The sequence below is a fragment of the Xiphophorus maculatus genome, chromosome 2, assembly GCF_002775205.1.
Source record: "Xiphophorus maculatus strain JP 163 A chromosome 2, X_maculatus-5.0-male, whole genome shotgun sequence".
In the NCBI taxonomy this organism is placed as follows: Eukaryota; Metazoa; Chordata; class Actinopteri; order Cyprinodontiformes; family Poeciliidae; genus Xiphophorus; species Xiphophorus maculatus.
The window spans coordinates 13389175-13408462 of NC_036444.1; the positions used below are offsets into that span (position 1 = coordinate 13389175).

General features: G+C 41.4%; 1 protein-coding gene across 1 annotated transcript; it reads left to right on the forward strand.

Annotated features, from left to right (window-relative positions):
• LOC102224444 (DENN domain-containing protein 5B-like) lies at positions 1-18222 on the forward strand. The gene is made up of 21 exons (XM_005810500.2): positions 1-310; positions 4730-4839; positions 5386-6106; positions 6648-6835; positions 8870-9379; positions 9469-9700; positions 10677-10827; positions 11126-11213; positions 11293-11412; positions 11504-11656; positions 11739-11817; positions 11904-11979; positions 12077-12205; positions 13248-13369; positions 13643-13788; positions 14532-14653; positions 15378-15562; positions 15708-15790; positions 16133-16259; positions 16384-16558; positions 16980-18222. The coding sequence occupies exons 1-21, from the start codon at positions 199-201 to the stop codon at positions 17161-17163; spliced, it is 3813 nt and encodes a 1270-aa protein (XP_005810557.1). The 5' UTR covers positions 1-198; the 3' UTR covers positions 17164-18222.
• Positions 18223-19288: the final 1066 nt, after the last annotated feature.

The following is a 19288-nucleotide window of genomic DNA, read 5'->3' on the forward strand; positions in this document are numbered from 1 at the left end:
TCCTCCTCCTCTTTCTGTGAACAAACGTGATGACCATCGCTGGATCATCCGGACTCCATCACAGTCAGAGAGCGGATCTCAGAGTTCACAGCGGGGAGACATTTCGGATTATGAGCCCGGTTCACTATGAAAACCCGCAGCGTTAGGCGCAAGTAGAAGAAGAGAAACCCGCAGCTGTCACCCCATCAACGCGTCGACATGAACGGGACTGCAGCTGCCACGGGCGGGTCGGCTTCTTGTCGCTTCGCCCACTACTTTGTCGTGTGTGGAGTGGACACTGAGACGGGCCTGGAGCCGGACGATGGAGCGGGTAAATACGCCAGATTTCGTTTCAAACATGGTTACATAAATAAGATGCCATTTTCAGTAGGGCTCATTTGGGCTTAAAATCTGTTTTCTGTCTGCAGTGTTGAGAATTTTATGTGTGGATGCCCTATTTCGCGAAGGAAATATGTCAATGTTTATGTAACAAATATTCAGAATCCCTCTCACACGGGGCTTTTTAAAATATCCCTACATGTTTCAAAATGTCTTAGAAATCAGAAACTCTACTGGATCTGAATCAGTTTGCATGGATTTACAGTGACAGTTCATTTCTGTTTTTTATTCACGTCCTTTTGTCTGACCCTGCTTGAGGAAAACAAGGCGCAGTACTCCTCATATTTTCATCATATTTCCAAAACAGCAGTGTGTTAGAGGAATCCAGAATATGCCTCAGTTTTCTGCAAGTCATCCAGTTACACACCTGAATCAGGAACAGGAGAGAACAGACAAACAACAACATCCTGTCCGGCACATTAAAGCTGGAACACAGCTGGAGAATCGAGGCCAGGAGGTTCAGGGTTCAGGCAGGATGAGCGACACCGTCCGGATCGTTCTGTTCTCAGCAGATAATAATCCATGTTGTTGCTTCTTTGCATCTATTTGACGCAAACCTGGAATTTTATCATCTAAACCAAATTAGTTTTGGGCAGATTAGGATGGGAAAAGGAGGTGGTTGGTTGGCAGAAGCAGTGGAGGATATGTTCTGATTTTCTTCTGGTTGCTGATGTTCTGCCTGCGACCTGAAGCCTTTGTAAGGAAACAGAACCGAGTGTGTTAAATAAGCCAAACGTCACTTCCAGGTTGTAGTTCTAGAGCAGCAGGCAATAGTCACACCCCGTCGTCCTCTCCTTCTCTCTGTTAGACTCATTTAGAGCAACTCCTCAGGGGGACAAGGTAGCTATGACATGACAGTTTTGGTGCCAAGTCGTTAATGTAACACAAGCTGGTTCTCAATTATGGAAAAACCTTATCATTTGGATCACTGTTGCTATCAGCATTAAAAAGCAACATGTACATTCTTTCCAGATAAAATGTTTCTGTTTGTATTCTTACAAATTTCATATTCAAGTTAAGGTATCGTTTCTTCCCACAAGTGTCTCATCATACAGCAGCACAGTATCCAAAATCTGAGAATTATTACTAAATGTAGATAAGACAACAGTAAAAAGTGACCAATCACAGACATTTGGTCCAAAGAAGGTGTCAGGGTTAACACCTATTAAAGACAAATTAAACAAACACAGAAAAGACAAGAGAGTTAGATTAGAGTTAGACAATTTAGACAGAAGGCAACTTCTGCTTTGAGTTTAAAAGCTACAAATTAACTCATCTTGGGTTTTATCATTCTGCAAGACACACTTGTAGTCTGCTAAGGGATCTGATTTATTAGTCTTTAATGGTACATATGGCTGAGTATTATCCTAACAACAGATATACAACCCATGTTGTCCGACAATTACACCAAGAGAAGCTTACAGTAGATTGGATTGGTCTGAGCACACAGCCCTGTGGTACTCCATAGTGCAGATGGAAGATTTATTATTAACATAGACTGGAATCTGTCAGATAAATATAATCTAAACCAGCCTGTGGGTAAAATTCTTGTTAAATGCTGCCTAATGCTGCATTCAAAGGCAGGAAGTGGGGACATTACCACGGGCAACTGAGGAGAAAAAGCAACAGGACACCACCAGTAGACTAATTTTAAACCCTATATGTTTTATAGGTAGTGTAGTCTTGTCAGAATAATAAAAATAGTAATCATTCCCAGTATTCCATATTTACAGTAAACCAAACAATTTGTGTTTTCCTTATTGCGAAAATCACAGGGACAAAATAATTGGACAAATCATTAGTTTTTGTCAACTACAATGGAGCCCAAATACAAACTGAAATGCATATTTAATTTTAATGCACAACCTTTGAATAATGCACAGCTCTGCTGCAGATTTCTCCAAGCTCTGACTAACCCGTCGGTCTACCCCCCTGCTGTGAGTGACCATCCCAGTTGGTTGTACATCTGAGCTCCCCCAATCTGCTTATGTAACAGCCTGCAGGCCGGGGGGCTCTGCTCCTTTCAAGGGATTTCTGTCCGTCTGTTTTTGTCCCTTTACACGCATAATCTAGAGACCCAACTCTTAAAAACCGTGCTCACCTGTCTTGTTCGAGCCAGAATGAGGTAATACTGCATCTCCTTTTGTGTGTTGGTGTAATTAGTGAAAGCCCACCAGGAGACAATCTGCTCTTGTTAGCTCCTCAATAGATGCCTCTGTGTTTTCTGCAGCCTAATCAAATTTCACATGACGCTGCCTGTTGGAATGCTGGACGGCCGAGGCTTCGGCCCGGTGGCAGTCACAGAGGGGGGAGGGATGACATCAGTGCAGCAGGGTGAGATCTCACTGGCCGAATGGAGCTGCTTTAAAATGTAAAGCTGACTGCAGAGAGATGCCACCATTTGTCTAATAATAGATCTGATGCTGGTGTGCAGAAAATCCAGCTTGAGTTAAATATATTCTGAGACGTAGTGCTAATCTCTTTAAAAAAAAAAGAGCAAAAATAACCCCTCCAAATTATATCTGTTTTATTTGCTGGACGGGTAAATATGTAATTCACTCAATGCTTTTTGTCATTTTAATCTTCTTCCTTTTTTAATGTTTTTCTTCTTATGTAAGATTTTATTATTCTGAGTTATGCCCACAATTATTCTGTACAAAAACAAAACTGAGGCAAAGTGAAAATATATTCTTACACGTAAAAAATATATCGTCTTTTTGTTACAATAAAATGACACACTAAGTATTTTTATTGGAATATTAGAGTAGATCGACATAATTAGTGAATAACTTCAAACTGGAAAGAAAGGAATAGATGGGTTTTATAGAGTTTTTCAAACGGAAATATATAAAAATGACTGCCTCTTTACTCTGATGCCCCTGAATAAAATCCTGAACATAGTTTTCTGGTGTATAATCTAAGAAAAGACCAAAGGCAGAGATCTGCAGCTCAGCTAAGATAATTTTATTTTTGCTCCTGAAATCTGTTGTTTATGGCGAAGTGAAAAGAAACAAAAGAAAGCCATAAGAAGTCATGTTTACAGATGTTCACAAGCAGGGACAAAGCAAGCATTTTCTCAAAAAATAAAACCGAAAACCCTGCATCACTTTTCTTCCGTTTCCAATTAATAATTACATTCTGTTGATTCATCACATAGAAATCTAAATACAAATTTTAATAGCAATGTGAGAAAATGTGGAAAAGCGGTGAAAAACAGTTCAGTATGTGTTTGTATGTATATAGGAGAGCTGGTGATTACAGCCCGACAGAAACAGATGTTTACTCCTTCACTGAAACTAAAACAAACCTCCTTCCTGTGTTGCTCTGACACACAGGCCAACACATAAACGTGCTCCTCACGTCGCCTGTGCCGCCTCCTCTGTGGGGATGTGTATCAGGACTCTAGTGGGTTTTAAGTGTGCCAGCTAAAGGTGACGTAACTGATGACAAGCGCAAAAAGCTTTTTTTATATTTTATTTATTTTTTATTGGCTGTCTTCAAAGCCGGAGCGGAAATGGATGCCATGGAAACACGGTGTCTTTCTCTGAGCTCCCGCTCCGTTTGGTACCGTAGGTAAAGAACCCCGACGCCCCCCTTTTCTCATTGTTGCCTCCCTCTTACCAGACTGACTCAGTCTAATGTGAAGCGGTGCTCTTTTTTTTTTTTTTTTTTCTCCATGCTGCAGTTTCCTGTCTCAGGTTGCTGTGCGTCATTTTGTAGGCAGGTGAGGTGGATGTTTCTGAACGATGAAGCAAGTGCGTCACATCTCACAGCAGACAGGAGGATGTTACGTTGCCATTAGAAGCTGATGTGCTTCTTGCACCTCAATTATGTAATTAAACAGGCTGGAGTTTTTATGATAGGCACTTTTTAAAATAAAAAATATACTACTGGAAAGTGGGAAAAAAATGGAAGCATTTTGGTTTATTAGTCACCCTGACCAGCATAAATCTACTGCATTACCTCTTTTCAGCCAAGTGTGTGTATGAATATATAAAATATTCTGTTTATGCACAAGCATCACTCTGAGAAAGCACAGAAATTTCTGCTGCAGAGCATAGAGGAGGAACAGTGTTGCATCCTTTCCCCCATCTATCCGTCTGTCTGTCTTCATGTTAATGAGTTACATAATCTTTACTAGGGACCTTCCTCTATATTCACAGCAGCATTGTCCTTGCTGTCAACAAGAATTAAACTTGGTGTCCTTTCTGCACCAGAAAAGGGTGTCCTGTCTGAGTTCTGTCATGCTCCAATCTGTCCTGTTTTCTTTTCTGATTCAGCGCAAATCAAGGACAGATATTTTTCTTGCACTGTTATAAAAACAGCCTTCCACCTTCCCTCCGTCTGTCAGGTGAGAGCTTCGAACAAAGCCCCATCCGGCGGTCCTTCAAGTCAAAGGTTCTGGTGCATTACCCGGAGAACATGGACAGGAACCCCTTCAACAAGGACGCTGTCAACATGGTGAGATGTCTGATGGGTTTGCCTGCACAGTGGAGGCAGATCGCTGTCGTCATCACAATGTCAATGTTAGCAACTCTGCAATCTAAAAGGACTGCTTGGGTGTAATGTTAAGTTGGGTATCTTTATCAAAGTTTCATGAATGCTAGTGAAATATTAGGTGCCCTTCTTCAGTAAGGTGAACAACCTTTCTCAATTGTCTCCAAAAATAAAACCCGATAACCTTTAACAAAGAAAATACCACGTAAAGAATTAAAAAACAAAATAACTGAAATAAATGGTAACTCTTAAATGTAGATAATGACAGAAAACTGTCTGTGAAATTAAAACTACAAGTACGATAACATCTTGGATGTGTTTTAGGATGAATCCTATGAAGCACAAAAGGTTATCAAGACTTGTAGAGCTGCAATAAAGTTAAATCAATAAATGTGCCTGCAACATAACTTAAAAAACTGTTCATGATCAATGTGAGCCAGTAAAAAGTCACTCAGATTTCAGTTTTAACTTTAAGCTTTTGTCTAATTCTGCTGCTTTCTTTGCTTCCAGCTCTGCCTGCCCAGAGGTCTGTCCTTCCGCACACAGGCGGACAGCCTCGACCCGCAGTTCCACTCCTTCACCGTCACCTCTGACGACGGAACGCGCTCCTACGGCTTCGTTCACACCTTCTACGAGGAAGTGACTAGTCCTCAGATTATCACCGCCATGCAGACTCTCTATCAGATGCACCATGTGGAGCACCACTCCTCTTCGTCAACCTCCTCGCCTTCTTCCTCCACATCCTCCTCCGCTTCCACGCCCTCCACCTCCAGCATGGACTCTCTCGCCAGCAGCTTGGAGGAGTCGGACGCAGAGTCTTTGACGTCTGGAGTTTCTGGCTGCCTGGGCTGCGTTGGCTCCTTTGATGCAGCGCGTGACACCCTGTACGTGTCCAAAGCCCTCTGCCTCATCACGCCGCTCCCGTTCTTGCAAGCTTCACGACAGTTTCTGGCTCAACTTCACCAGGCTGTGACATCCCAGATGGCTCCACCTCTTCCTCTAGAGAGCTACGTCTACAACATCCTGTACGAGGTGCCCCTGCCTCCACCCGGACGCTCCCTGAGGTTCCATGGGGTGCAGGGTCCCATCGTGTGCCAGCGGCCCGGGCCTGGGGAGCTTCCCCTGGGAGACTATCCTCTGGGAGAGGCTTTCTCTCTGCTGGGTGTGGACAATATGGTTAAACTACTTACCTGTGCTCTGCTGGAAACCCAAGTCCTGCTGTACTCAAAAGGTAAATGAATAAGTCAGTTTGCAGTATTTTATTTTGATAATATTGGAAAAACTAAAACCCAGAACAGGTTAATTTATCTGCTTGTCTTCAGCGATTTTATTTATGCCTATCCGAAAGTTGCAAGCAAACACTGAAAATCTAAGCATTTTGTTTTTATGTGTTACTTTGAAAAATAAGACATCTTGACGTAGCTGGAGCTCAAGTTTCATAGAACTAGACTGCCAGATGTAAGAAAAGAGGCAATGCTGAAATGTTATTGAGTGAAAGTCACAAACTTTCATACGCCTTGGGATCACAAGGCAGAAATGCATTAGTTTGATGAAATAGAACTAAAGTTGTCTTAGAAAAACTTAGTTTCACAGTAATTCAGTAATAAATGCTCACACTTACATAAGGTAAGATACTGGCTGTTCATAACTTGTCAGCAGACCCCTACTCCATTATTTATAATATTTGGTCTAAAGCGTTACAGCAGTAACTTTTATGGGTTTATTAAGGTGGTCTAATCTATGCTAACAGATTTTGTCTTTCTGCTCCTCAGACTACCAGCGTTTGATGATGGTGGCAGAGGGCATCACCACTTTGCTGTTCCCATTCCAGTGGCAGCACATCTACCTGCCCATCATCTCTACTCCCCTGCATCACCTCCTCGATGCTCCAGTGCCTTTCCTGATGGGCATCCAGCACAGAAACGGAGCTCAGCGATCCTCGCTTCACCTTCCACATGAGGTAAGAAGGAGGCTTCAAGCCTGTTCAACTTTTTCACCTCTTGGAACTTTACAAACCCCAACCTCTGAGTATTTTATTGGGATTTATTTGAGACACCAAAACAAAGTGCCCCCAGAACAGGTTTTCTGGTATAAGTACATCAAGGGACATACATTTTTTGTATTTTTTTCTTTGCAAAATATCTCAAATTCTGTCAAAATAACATGGAGGATAATGGCATTTTTCCTGTCTTTTCACAGGTTATCAGTTAGATTTTGGCCTAAGCTTTGACTAGGCCATTCTAACTCATAAATATGCTTTGTATTTCTGTCTGTATGTGTATCATCCTTGTCCTGTTTGAAGGTGAAATTCCTCCCCACTCTCAATTCTTTGTTTCCTCTAGCAGGTTTCCTTCCATCTCTGTCTTTCCATCTGTATTTCTGTCCTGCCCAGGTTTCACCTGGAAAACCTGCTAAGCCCGGTACTTGAGGCGCTAGAGCAGTCATCCAGCTGGCTGTCATGTTTTTGAGTTAAAATTTTTTTTAAAGTTTACAAGAAATTTGAAAATATTACTTGATAATTATCCATTTTTATGAGACTGGAAGATTAATACCAAAACACCAACTATAAAGTCTTAAAAAAGACAATAATTTAAAAAAACCTAAGATAAATTAACAATCCTAAGCCTGGGGGAGGCACAAGTAAAGCCTGGTGGCCCGCCAGGCTTATAATACACCGAGGGGAAACCCTGCTGCCTGAAGAAAAACATCCCCGCAGCATGTTGCTGCCACCAAATCGGCATATTTGCTTTTTTGTAAAGTATTCTTGTTCAAGCTGAGATTAGACGGAGAATGTCTGCAAACAGCAATTAGCTATTTTTTATCGGATTTACTTTGACTAGATCATCCTAATACTAAGGGTATCAGATTAAATGTGGTTAAACAATAATACAGGATATCCTTTTCAGATTTTTATCAGTCATAAAAATTGAAAATCAAGTATTGATTTCTTTCCATTTCACAATTATGAACTACATTGTGTTGGTCTTTACATAAAACTGCAATGAAAACAATTATCTTTATGATTTAAAGTGAAAATGTGTGGAAAAAATGTAAATATCTTAAAAGCATTGGAATTGTATGACTAGAGAATCAGCTAATGTGTCAACTAGCCACAATTTCAGGGTTCCTATATATTCCTAAGGATCTAGAAATGTTTAAAATGAGGCGTTCTCGCAGCCTTTTCCAGATCAGATATTTGCTCCATGCAGCAACACTCCCCCCGCTCCCCGCCTGTGATTGGCTCTTCACAATCCCTCGGAGCTGTCCTCAATTCACATCCTCGCCTGCATCCGAGATCGCTTTATGCTGCATGAATGTCTCGCTGAATCCTTTTTGAAGTCGCTCTGGCCCAGAAAGGAGGCCGCAGTAAGACGGCTCCGGGGGATGAAAGCAGAAATGAAGAGCCTGGCAAATCCATAATAATGGGCTTTACTGGATAATTCATGCAAATGAGAGGCTGTCTAGTTTTTTTAAAAATATCATGAATCATACAAGTTTGGGTGTTTTTGAGCTGAAAGTGTTGGGCCAACAAACAGGGAAATTGTGTTTCCCTGTTTGTTGCTCACATAATGAAGTGAAGGCTGGGAGGATGATGCTGTTGACTGCGACTCTTCAGTGCTTCTCCCTGCATCCCTCAGGGTTTAACCGTCGGCCTCAGGTCACTGCTGAAGGTTGCATTGCTGCTGACTGCTGCTTACAGAGGCAGTTTTTTAAATCCCCGCCTGTCTTTTCTTATTCTTTAGGAAATGTGCGCTCAGCAGATTTATGGATTTTATCGCACAAGTTTCTTATTGTTAGAGGCTGACAGAAATTTTTTCCACAGTGTCTCCTGTTGCAGAGATAATCCCTCAAATGATTCAATCTCTGTAGCAAGAATGAATTAATGACATTTCTTCATCTCGCAGCCTAATTGGAGCTCAGCCACTTTATCTACACGATGTAAATCTGACTGGTTAACCCTATTATGCTCTGCTTGTGTTTTTCTGCTCCCCAGGCCAATTTGTGTTTTGTGGATATTGACAGCCACTGCGTGGAAGCGCCGGAGGACCTGCCCCTGTTCCCAGATCAGACCGAGCTCATACAGGAACTGAGTGAGGTGCTGCTAAGTTTTGGGCTCCCTCCACGGGGAGGAGTGACGGCGACGACCACCACAGGCTCCACATCGTCGTCGCCACGCCTGAGTAGCCTGGTGCTGGAGGACCTGATGGAGGACCGGAGGAACGGGAACCTCGGAGGAGAAGAGCTGGCGGTGCTGGAGCGGCTCCAGGCTCTGGCGAGGAGATGCGGAGGAGGAAAAGTTTCAGAGGGAGGAAAGACACTGGGACACGTGTTTGAGGAGGAAGAGGAAGAGTTGAAGGCTGCAAAATTAAATATTCAGCTGAGGGAGGTGTTCGCCGTTCGTTTCGCCGCCATTTTTGGCAGGTATGAGGACTTTATTGTCAACAGCGCTATGGATTTGGACTCGTGGTTGAACAATAGAGATGGCACCTGCAGCTTTGACAAGGTACTTGAGCAGATTCCTGACAGCGTTGCTGAAACTGATGCTTGCGTCTCGTTTAGTCGCTAAAATCTAGTTGCCTTCATTGTTTTTAGGGTTCATTCCTCTCAGTTCAGCCAGCAGCCCACTTGCACTTCTTGTCCCGATTCCTGGAGACCTCCATGTTTTCCTCCTTTGTCGATGGGAAGGTCGTCTCCCGCTGGGTGGACAGAGAGCCGCTGCAGCAGCTGTTTGACGGCCGCATGGAGCGAGAACGACTTTACGACATAAGCGATGAGGAGTCCCGGAACCGTCCTTACAGGAAGTGCACCACGCTCTTTGAGTCAGGTACTGTGAGGGAATAAAGTGATTAAATGCATTATTCTCTTAAAATAACCTTTCTTACATAATTAATGTTCCTACAATGTATGGGGTAGTTCATTTAAGTAAAAATTAACTCAAAGAAATGCATTATTATAAAGGTAAAGAAAATGAAATATGATTTATTTTTGTTTTTTGCTAATGAAAACATGAAAGCTTCCAGAGTCATTGCTTTGTTGAATCGCTTTTTGCTCAAATTACAGTGATCAGTCTTGTTGCTATTAACTTTGTGTATTTAGAGAGTAAAAGAGCTCAAACTCTGTCGAACTGGATGGTCGGCATCTGTGAACATCCTTTTGCCAACCCTTACAACACATTCTCAATTGACTTTTGGTTTAAACTTTGATTAGGCCATTCTAAAAGCCCGAATACAAACACATTTTCAGATTTTTATTTGTAGAACAAATGGCCTTATTGTCATGGGTCTGTCACTTAAAATCCTAAAAAATACATTGATGATTGTCTTTCCAATGTGACTGAAAGAGGTGTAAATCCTTTATTTTTGATGTGCATAACGGCTGATGACAGAAGTGCAAGTTAAAGAGCCTAATGTCCAGTTTTTATCATTCCATCTATCAATATTAGTGGGATACATTGATGGAGCGATAAAAGCAAAAAGGAGTGTCGTAGTATTTTTTGTTTCTTGTATTTGTCAAAAAATACATTTTTACTTAAATTAGTGATTCACTTTTCCTAACATTGTCTGAGTGGCATGTTGATTGGTTTTTATAAGCAGAGCAATGTTTTTCTTTCGTTTGGTTGGTTTCCCCTGTAGCACCTGCATCAAATACATCATGCTCCGACTTGTTTCAGCTTTACTCCACAAACCGCATTGTTTTCATTCCCATATCACATATTTTTTTGCTTGTTTTGTTCTTTTTGTCCCTGTGGTTCCTTGGAACAGTAAGCGCTGACGCTGTTTTGCATCTCTTTGTTCTTGCAGCTCAGGCCATTGAGCGCAGGCTGCTGAAAACGGACCACACGGCCATACACCCCCACCTGCTGGACATGAAGATCGGGCAGGGCCGGCATCACCCGGGATATTTCCCCAGACTGCAGGCCGATGTGCTTGCACAGGCACACAACACACACAAGTGAGACTTTGGTTCCTTCTGGCAGTCTGTTGGGCTTAAATGGGCTAAAAAGGAATGAGACACTGGAAACGTATCAAGTTTTAACATGGAAAATTTGCTTAAACGAAGTTTAGTTCTAAAAATTCAGGAGAGCTGGGAAATCAGCAGTTTGATTGTTGATGAACAACATGAGAGTTTTCTCCATTAGCTACATAGAAACACATCACTATTTATGCTAAAACAAACATGGTCCAAGTAAAAATGTATGCAGATTTATCCATTTAAAGCAGTAGATTTTATTATTTTCTGTGTCCTCCAGGTATTCCAGTCGCATCACAGCTTCACGCAGGACTGAACCCAGAAGGAGTGTTGGTGATCACTCTGGCACCGACAGTGAACCCAAACAGGTACTGACACACACAGCTACGCACACAGGCCTCAAAAGCTGCATCATTTACCTACAAGGTCATTTTCTTTGTTCCATAGAAACACGCATCCACAAGGAGAGCCTTCAGACAGACGAAACTCCTCGACCCGTCGCCTCAAGCCGTCTCTCTGACTCACAGAGAGTTTGTCGATGGGCTCTTGAGCGAGTGTCGTCTGAAGGTGAGCGCTCTCATTCTCTGAATGGATGGAGGTTGATCATTTTTTTAAACAACACATCGGAGAGTTTATTCCTATTTTTTGTGCTTTTCAGACTAAGCGGATGCTGAAGGAGAGGATGGGGAAAGAGTGTGTGGAGCTGGGTCAGGGAGAAGCCAACATCACCGGCCTTCAGGAAAACACTCTCATCCACGGTTTGTGCGATCTGCTGGAGAGGACCTGGGGCCACGGCCTGCAGATCAAACAGGTGAGAAGTAACCTCTGAGAGACCTCACACATGACGCATCTCACAGAGCTCTGATGGAGATGAATGTGTCTGTGATGAACAGGGAAAGTCGGCAATCTGGTCCCATCTGCTGCACTACCAGGCTGCTCAGGAGAAGATGGAAGCACCTGCTGATGTACCAGGTTAGAGCAGCACAACGTCACTGTTGATCCTTCTTTTTGTGTTTGCGCAAGTATTTGATTAAGAGGTTTTCTGTGTTTTTGTTCAGGCTCTAACAGCTTGGACCAGAGGCTGTCTGATGACGGCCCTTTGCTCCTGAGAGGGTCGCTAATTCAGGACATGAGGTATTAAAAACAGAAATGTTTCACTATAAAAAGGAAATCCTGGAATTTGTTCAGACTTCTCATTCATACATTTACTTTTTAAAAAAAATGTTTTCAGGTTTATCCAAACCATGAGAGACGATCTGTCTGAGGTGGGCCAGGCCAGGGCTTGGATCCATCTGGCTCTGGAGAAGAAAATGCTGTCCCAACACCTGAAAGAGCTGCTGACGAACCCGGAGCTGCTCAGGTCTCAGTTTACTGATCTTTATTAGCCTGACGTGAAATGATCCAGATCAGTTATAGAACAAGTGTTTTTAATACTTTTTCTTAAGAAGCACATCAAATAAACCAAACTGATTAAAAATGGCTGTAATAATGACCTGTAGGATTATGAACACCTACCTAATTGATGAATTGTTTCTAACAAACTATGCACAGAATTTAACGTAGTGGTGACACAACAACAGTGAAGAGGGAGAAGCTAAAATTTGGTAATTCCACTTGTCATATAATAGGAACGTTGCAGTAAGTCTTTTGAATTTTACGCCATGTAATGTAATTTTTTGCATTTAGTTTACATACATAATAGTTTAACAAGAACCTTTAAATCTGCTAGCAAGCACTAAATCAAGGATCTGCAACCTTCATGAGCACATAGGGCCACAAAGCCTACGTGGCGCTTTGAAAAAGATAGCTTATAAAGTTTTGCAGCTTCATACTATCAACATTTTTTTTCATTTGTAGTTAAATTAAAACTTAAAATTTGTTTTAGGTTTTAGAAATATGGAGTGTCCAAAACAAAACATTTTCTTGAGAGAAGTTTTCTATGTTAATCAAATTTTAAGAGAAAGGTTTGTCGTTGGGAGTCTAATGACAATAAAACAAAAGCACTTAAGAAGCAACATACATCTCAGACCCTCTAAATAAAAGGTTCATAACAAGCTGGTACTCAACCAGTGTTACTGTATTACAGTCGGTTTATTTAGTACTTTCTCACTGGAAGAGGTTCAGTACTCTGCAATGGTTCAACCAAGTTTAATTAAACCCATTTTTTCAGTTTGTTAGTTTTTTATAAGTATATTAAGATAAAACCTTTTAAGTTGAAAGAAGTTAAAGGAAATCGAAAGGAAACCTGCCATTTTGGCCCGGTTGGATTTGTTTCTTCTATTTCCGGTATTAACCATGAGCCAAAAACTGGGCTGTCTGCTGTGTCCTAACACTTTTACCATCAATCTCCTTTATTTTTCCTGCATCTTGTCTGAGTTTTTATTTTTCTGCTCCCCTGACAGGCAGCTGTATAAGCCTCATGCATTCCTGCTCTGTGAGGAAGAGCGAGAACAGTTTCTGTACCACCTGCTCTCCCTCAACACTGTGGACTATCTCTGCTTTACCCGCACCTTCACCTCCATCAGTAAGTCCCGTTAAACCTGACATGCAGCAGAATTTACTGCCACTCCCGTTACACTGAAGGACACAGAAAGAGACCAGTCCTGAGCTTTGGGTTGAGCTTTACGATGTCCATCTCCACCCATCTGGCTTTATTGCCGTGCCTTTCAGCCAGCGTCCTTTTGGGACGTCAAAGACGACACTTTTGAGTTTGTTTCAATGCTGTAAAGATTTATTGAGGAATGTTTAAAAGCATATAAATTGTATTTTGCGTCCTTTTATTTTTTTCCTTCCTTAGGTATTCCGTACCGCGTTGTTATAATTCCCATGAAGAAGCTGAGCATCGCCATGGCAACAGTTAACCCCTGGGTGTGCGTGTCGGGAGAGCTGGGCGATTCAGGAGTTAGACAGATCCCAAAAAATGCACAGGAAATCTTTTTCCAGGTTTGTTCATCCCAGAAAATCAAAATATGTTCACTGCCTGTAACGACAGAAGTTCAAATGAAATGTTTCATAAATATTTTAATAGGGGTGCAGTAGACGTCAGAGTACTCTGCCAGAATTTCTTTCTTCTGCTTTATTTTCATAATTGCATAACTACTCAACATTTTGACCTGTAAACTTTAATTGTAATCTTTAAAACAGAAGCAGCGGCAATAAAAACTGTAGGAGTGCAAACGTGTTGATTGACAATAATTATTCTGTTTTGTGGGTGGAGGTAGTTATAAGTTCATACTAAAACATTTAATAAAATAGTGGCACAAACAAAATCTTGTCCAGTACAAAGTAGCATTTTCTGCTGAAACTGACAAATTATATGCTCAGGCAATCTTTAGGATAATTACATTATGCACTACAAGCTCCTAAGAAAGCGTGTTTCTAATTAGGTCTGACTTAAAAACCTGGATTTAAATAATTGGCCAAAAAACTTCTTATAAAGCTGACCAGATATTGTTGGAAGACGTTGAAAAGCACTGGACTAACACGACAGAGTTTTTAATTTGATAAAGACGGAAACTTTCAAAACTTAAAAATCTTGAAAAGGAATTAATTTAAATGATTTTATTTTGCCTTGTTACATATTGCTCTTTTTGTTTCACTCCAAATATAGGTACATAAAACGTTTTCCTGCAGCAGGGTTATGCCAGAGCAGGCCTGTTACTCTGTCTCTTTGCTTCTTGTTTCAGAGTAAGAACCTGGGCCGGCTCAGCACGCTGCAGCTGGGAGTGCAGGAGAACTCGGGTCTTCTGGCCAAGTGTCTGATCGACTGCGTGGTGGTTTACAACGAGATCACAGGTCACACCTACAGGTGAGACTCGCCGTCTGGTTTAGTCCCTTCACTGAGCGCTCAGCTCGGTTCTGCTCTCCAGTTCTGATGAAGCTGTGAAACATGCAAAAAGTCATCTGCTGTTGGCGCAGCTCCGTCTCGTCCTACAAATGTGGCAACGTCCAAACTTTAGTTTGAATACATTTATTCATCAGATGGAAAATTCTTGTTACTTTGTAATTTTTACTTCTTATTATTTAATCCATAACTTTGTTTCCTGGGACATAAACATGAGTTAAACACAGTGAACTAGATCCCACATTAATATTAAAATGTAAGAAAAGTGAGCTCACCAAGTCTCCATAGCAACCATTAGACTCTCCCTACATGCCAACCGGCTGTCCTATCACCACAAAATTACAATTGTTACCTTAAGGTTTGCTAATAACCATGGCCCTGGTCATTTTGTTACAGACTATATAAAACAAAACATTTTGTCCTAACTCTGATGTCAAGAGGTTGAGATTTTCTCATCGTTTTTCAGTGTTAGATGGATTTATTTTACGGATCCTCTCTGAACAAAGAGCTGCTCCATCACTTCATAGCATAAAGTAAATCTGCTTTATCCTGCATGCAGTGCCTAAAAACAAGATGTATAATCATCTCACTAAATAAACTGATTAAAGCAAATTTAGTCATATGATCTGCATCCGAGGGAGATACAAAAATAAAAAATATGTGAAATAAAACTGTTTTCTTGCTGCAGATTTCCGTGTGGCCGATGGCTGGGGAGAGGCGTGGGTGACGGCAGCCTGGAGAGAGTCCTGATTGGTCAGCTGGTGTCTCCTGGAGCGGAGGAGGACGCTGGACGGTGGTCGGGAACTCCTCCGGAGCTGGCGTCTCCGTCTCAGAGCGTAAGAGCAGTGCTGGGATCACTCGGCGGCCGAAGCAGTACGTCACTGACAGAGAAGCACATTCTTTAGCACAATGCCTGACCTACTTGTTTGTTTGTGCTGCAACAGCAGATCATGCTCTGGTCTCACCTTTTTCCTCATAAAAACAGAAAAGACGCTCACATTTCTGTGTTTGCCGTCAGGAATGCACTCTGCCGAGGTACAGGAGGACCTGAGGGAGGCGGCCAACAACCTTGTGAAACATTTTCACAAACCTGAGCAGGAGGTGTGTTGCTGTGATAATGTCTTCATAACTGATGCATCAATTTAACGCCGTAGTTCAGTTAAGCTGACAGGCTGGTTAACTCACAGAGGAGTAGAAATCCTGGACGTGTTATTTCCTGCCTGAACGCGCTTCATTACCTCCATCAGTCAGCCTGGTTTTTTCATGTGTCTAGGAGGAAAATGCCACTTCTCTCCAGAGACATAAATAAATCTGGATTGATCTGGAAGTTAATTAAGACATCATTACTGCAGATGGGTTTTAGTTTGGATAAGAGTCGTTTACACTGAGTACAGTTACAGTTTCTTCTGTTGAGCTGCTTTCTTACCATTTCTTCTTCCCCAGAGAGGGAACCTGACAGTGTTGCTATGCGGTGAAGGAGGACTGGTCCTGGCTTTGGAGAAGTTCCTCCTCCACGGGTTCAGATCCAACCGTCTTTTCCAGAGGAACGTATTTGTTTGGGATTTTGTGGGTAAGCCAGCTCCCCAACTATGAATTTGTGCTTCTGTTTCAATCAGTGGGACTGTTTCATCTTAGGATCCACGCAGCAAACCTGTTATTTTTTCGAACTAAAACTACTAACTTTTTTCCCATAGAAAAAGCAGTGGTTTCTATGGAAACTAATGACCAGATGGGCGACCTGCATGGCTCAACACTACCGAAGAGTCCACCTTGTGACTTGCTGTGGCGCTACGTCCACGCCATCAATTCTTCCCCCAGGAACATTGGGAAGGAGGGGAAATTTCAGCTGTTTGTCTGCCTGGGGATAAGGTGAGCTGACACTTTTTAACAATAAAGAGGTCAAATTTTGGCAAAGCAGCCAAATACATGACGACATAAACCATATGATACTCAAAAAAACCTGCTATAATGTGTTGCATCCTTTACTTCCCTCTATACTATGTGAGAGACGCTGCATAATCAAGCTATCACTTTCAAATCCTTGAATCCACGTCTGTAGTTTAAAATTTGTCAAAAATATTGCATTAATTATTTACAAGTGATCTTTTTAAATTTAAATATGAAGACGGTACATTTCTATGGCTGATGAAAGTCAGATGTTGATGTTTCTACCTGTTAAAAATAATAAAACAAATAGCCAAAGCATGACAGAATCGAATCGGTAAAGTAATGGCTTCTTCAAACTGTTTTATTATTATTTTTCCACCAAATCTGGTTACTGTCTCTGCAGGGACAAACTCCTGTCTCAGTGGTTCCCCCTGCTGGCCGAGTGTCCTCTGACAGCTCGGACGTATGAGGACGGCGCTCTGCTGCGGGACCGGGCCGCCCTGCACTCCCTCTGTCGCATCCTGCAAACCCTCAACGACTTCAGCATCACCCTGGAGGCGGCGCTGGTCAAAGGGGTCGAACTCTGACCCTGACGCGGAAAACACACGCACCCAGATGAGATGAGATGAAAACTGCGGGAGGGACGAGATGCATTCAGACTCTTACAAAATGTAACTATGATCAAAGTCGTCGGATGAAGACGCAGACTTTTCAAGCACCAAACATATCGCTTTGTTCACTGATGTAAAATGTCTTATATCTGCTCCAGGAAATAGTCCTGTGTTTGTCTACACTGTGAAATTCCTCCGGGAGAGAAGATCAACTCAAACATGCAGAAGATATCTGCTTACATGATCCATCTTATATGACTTTAGATCTACTGTATCTACTCACTGCTGTGTTGCTTGCACTTAAAATCTTAACCTGCATGGCCAGAATCTTTTCGTTTCATTACTTTAGGTGTTGTAATCTGAAGTGTCATTGCTCAGGCCTTATTAACCGTCTTTTATTTGATATCTCAGTAAATATTGTCGTGAAAAGTAATGTTCTCCTTGTATAATTTAAGCATAAACAAATGTTACATGAAGCTCTTGTTATGGTGTCATGTCTGGCCTGTGTCTTGTTTTTTTATTATTATTTCAGTTTGGAGTCACATGCTAAACAGAGTCTTGCTTATGAAAAACCCCAGTTGGATCCAAGCTGGTGTCCTAATTGTGTCACTTCTAGTCCCGTTTGTCCCTCTGTCAGGAATCCTCGTTGCTAATCGCTCTCGTTGTAAATATTTTTGCTTCATCGGATCTCTTAGAATTGCTCCAGCCGTTCATTCCCAATTGTTTTTATTTTTTATTACACATTGATAAGTTTTCAGCATCAGTGGGTCCCTCTATAGGCCAGCTTTCTCATGTGAACTACAGACATGCTGTTTATTTGTCTTATGGGAATAACAGAGCACAGGTTTGTTAGAGATGGAAAATGTTAATATTGCATTTAATTTAACATGTTAAAATGTAATCCTCTGCACTGTCCTGCAAGCACCAGTGTACCCCACTATGACCAAGTCTCTGTCGTTTAAATGCAGATTAGGAAGAGCAATAAGTTATTCATGGTTTGTGCTGTTGAGAAATTAAAGTTATTGACACAGCTGGCATGTTTTGATATGTTATTGTCAACAAATCCTGAAACACACAAATCCTGGCATAAAATATGGCATCGTGACAGTTTTTGTTGCAAAATAAATAAAAAAAAGAAAATCACAGATATGATACCAGCCCTAATTCATAACTCTGAACATTTACAAAACAAAATTTGGCCTCTTTACTGTTCTGTTTTTTTTTTTCTCACTTAAGTGTTTAAGATCATCATAAAACGGTTGTTATGCTATTACCTTTTGTAATTTTTGGGGGTCGTGTTTCACTATCCACATCCTGGCCTGGTCACTGCCTGACCTGCTCGGCAGCTTGAAGGAGATTAAATATCTCCAAAAGCAACACATCGTGTTCTAATCTAAGGAAATTTTGGAACAAATGAGAAACAAAGTCCATCGATCTTGTGATGCTTACAAAGCTATTTCTTCTTTTTAACCTGCTAAAAGTATCCAGGAGGTCACAAAAGAAGCCAGAATGACATCTAACATAATGATAAAATATGTATACTGAGCTGAAAATGGCAAATAAATGTTAATATTGACCAAAAGAAACAGAAAATGACATCTCACCTTTACCCAAAAAACATTTTGATTATCCAAGACCTGTTTTCTGTGGATGGATGAGACAAAAGCAGACATTTCTGGAAGGGATGCCCCTCTTAGGTCTGGTGTAAAACAAACTGTTTCAGTGTAAAACATGGTTGGATGCTACCATGAATTCAGCTTGCTACTGGAAAACTGAAGAGAATATCAAGTTTTTTGTTTAGCAAACTTTAGCAACAAAATGCTTTACATCATAAAAACACAATTAACAAATAAAAAGAAACATTCTGATGGCAGAATAAAGAGAGGTAAATAAAAAATGTAATCCAGATTAGAAGTAATCCATGTAGAAGTTATTGTGAGTCAAAGGCAGATTAGTGTTTAGCCTTGATTAAAAAACAGTTTTAGTAGTTTTGCAGTTTTCTGGTAGTTTGTTCCATATTGGAGGAGAAATAAATTAAATGCCACTTCTGTTGTTTCTGATTCTAGACTTGAACCAAAATGCCTGAGTGATCTGGATACAT